This window comes from Acomys minous (genome assembly GCF_964271855.1).
Source record: "Acomys minous genome assembly, chromosome: 2".
Taxonomy (NCBI): domain Eukaryota; kingdom Metazoa; phylum Chordata; class Mammalia; order Rodentia; family Muridae; genus Acomys; species Acomys minous.
In genome coordinates, this window is record NC_140484.1 from 135,031,778 (window position 1) to 135,034,547 (window position 2,770).

At 43.4% G+C, this 2,770-nt stretch overlaps 1 protein-coding gene across 1 annotated transcript; it reads left to right on the plus strand.

Annotated features, from left to right (window-relative positions):
- Nucleotides 1-1,825: 1,825 nt before the first annotated feature.
- On the plus strand, nucleotides 1,826-2,770 carry LOC311581236 (olfactory receptor OR51C1-like; the record flags this gene model as incomplete). Its single annotated transcript, XM_084753335.1, has 1 exon — nucleotides 1,826-2,770. The coding sequence occupies one exon, from the start codon at nucleotides 1,826-1,828 to the stop codon at nucleotides 2,768-2,770; it is 945 nt and encodes a 314-aa protein (XP_084609461.1).

Sequence of the window (2,770 nt, forward strand, 5' to 3'; positions counted from 1 at the left end):
TAAATTAGTTCCTTCTGATTTATGTATCAACAGAGAAAGGATAACATTATTATTCCTTTGAAAAGTAGAAAACCAACATTTGCTAAAGTAATTCTGTTCCAGTGATTTCCCACAAGCTTCCAATGAGTTGTTGGTTCTTAGTGAGCTCATCTTTAAATCATCTTTCTGCAGGCAGAATTTTCCTTAAACATAATTAGGTTTGCAATTACTACCTGTGTAAACAAACCTTTTCCTTCTACCACCCAGGGTGGTTTATTTGTGTAGACTTATTGGTTCTTTTCTAGTATTTAGATTGTTTTACACTGACAGTTGTAATATATTTATTCCGTCATGATTATTAAAAAAGACCTTAACATTTTCTTATTCTCTTATTTTCACTAGGAGATAGTGGATTGACAAACTAATGGCTCCTAGAATTCCTGGTTCAGAAACTGAGAAGTGGTGAAAATCAGGGTAAATTAATTTATTGTTGCCCAGTGATACCCTGTCAGCCACGTCCAACACCACAGAACTGCTTGATACTTTATTTGCTTGTTTTTCTGGGAAAGGGCTTCTCGGTGTAGTTCTGGCTGTCCTGGAACTCACTCTATAGACCAGGCTGGCTTTGAGCTCACAGAGATCTGCCTGCCTCTGCCTCCCAAGTGCTGGGATTAAAAGTGTGCACCACGAGAGGCCCCGCTCAAACTAAGGCATCAGCCAAGGACAATACAGGCGGTAAACTTTAAACCCCTACCCAGATCTAGCCAATGGTCAGAACATTCTCCACAGTTGAGTGGAGAGTGGGGTATGACTTTCTCACATACTCTGGTGCCTCATATTTGACCATGTTCCCTGGAGGGGGAGACCTGGTGGCACTCAGAGGAAGGATAGCAGGTTACCAAGAAGAGACTTGATACCCTATGAGCATATACAGGGGGAGGTAATCCCCCTCAGGAACAATCATAGGGGAGGGAAATAAGGGGAAAATGGGAGGGAGGGAAGAATGGGAGGATACAAGGGATGGGATAACCATTGAGATGTAACAAGAACAAATTAATAAAATAATATATATCTTGGAAACAAAGTGTGCATCACCACTGCCCTGCTGGAAGGTACTTTTATTACCTAGTTAACACTTTAATATATACATAGATACACACACATATATTTAAATTTTTTGTTTTATTTTATTTACATTGGTGTTCTGCTTTCGTGTATGAATGTGTGAGGGAGTCAGATTCCCTGGAATGAGAGTTACAGGCAGTGTGCCCTGCCGTGTGGGTGCTGGGAACCTGGTCCTTTGAAAGAGCAGCCAGTGTTCTTAACTGTTTGATCCATCTCTCCAGCACCCTTATTATATTTTTGTACTTTGTAATTTGTGTGTGTGTGTGTGTCTGCTCTATGCATGTGTATACATGAACACGTACCAAAGCTGTGGAAGGAAGTCAAATGACAACCGGAAATGACAGCTCGCTGAAGTCCTTGGCGTTGACCGTACTTGCCTTTCCCACTGAAACTGTCTTGCCAGCCCTCATTACCTTAGTCTCTCTCTCCTCTTTTAATGTTAAGTACACAGACACCCATACATAATACAATAGAGATCTTCCGAAATCTGGGTCTCTTCACAGATGTTAGTGCTGTTTCTTCCCCCAGGTAACCTGTGCTCAATTCGATATCTAATAAAATAGTGAATGGCTATGCTTTTCCGCTGAAGATGAGGGGCAGGAACTGGTTCTTTAGAGTTCCCAAATTGCATAGTATATAGCAGAGATTGGAAGAGTTTCTGTTTTCTGTCATTATAGGATGTGTGCCTTTCCCCCAAGGGCATCTGCTTCCTTCAGTCACTATGTCATCCCTCAACCAGAGCACTGCCCATCCACCAGTCTTCTTCCTCACTGGCATTCCTGGTCTTGAGGCCTCTCACACCTGGATTTCCATCCCTTTCTGCTGTCTATATGCCATTGCCATCTCTGGGAACAGCATGATCCTCTTTGTCATCATCACCGAGTCAAGCCTCCACGAACCTATGTACTACTTCCTGTCCATGTTGTCCTTCACAGACCTGGGGCTGTGCCTTTCCACATTGGTAACTGTGTTGGGCATCTTCTGGTTCAGTGTTCGAGAAATCAGCTTCGATGCCTGCATTGGCCAAATGTTCTTTATCCACGGCTTTACGTTCATGGAATCTTCAGTCCTCCTGGTGATGGCCTTTGACCGCTTTATTGCCATCTGTAACCCACTGAGGTATGCTATGATCTTAACCAATTCTCGAATCATTGCGGTGGGCTTTGCAATCGTAATAAGGGGCACCACAGCTCTTGTTCCTTTACTCCTGCTTCTCAAGCGTCTGTCTTTTTGTCACAGTCATGTGCTCCATCATTCCTACTGCTTCCATCCTGACGTGATGAAGCTTTCATGCTCAGACACCAAGATCAACAGTGCCTTTGGCTTGGCTATTGTCATCTCTACTGCGGGACTGGACTCTGTTCTCATCCTTGTCTCCTACGTTCTAATCATCCACTCTGTGCTTTGCATTGCGTCCAGGGAGGAACGGAAAAAGGCGTTTGGCACCTGTGTCTCCCATCTCAGTGCTGTTGCCATCTTCTACATCCCTATGATCAGTTTGTCGTTGGTGCACAGGTTTGGGAAACATGCCCCTCCGTTTGTGCACACTCTAATTGCCAATGTTTACCTGCTTGTTCCTCCTGTAATGAATCCCATAATCTATAGTGTGAAAACCAAACAAATTCGCAAGGCTATGCTTAAAATATTCTTCATTAAGGCATCTTAG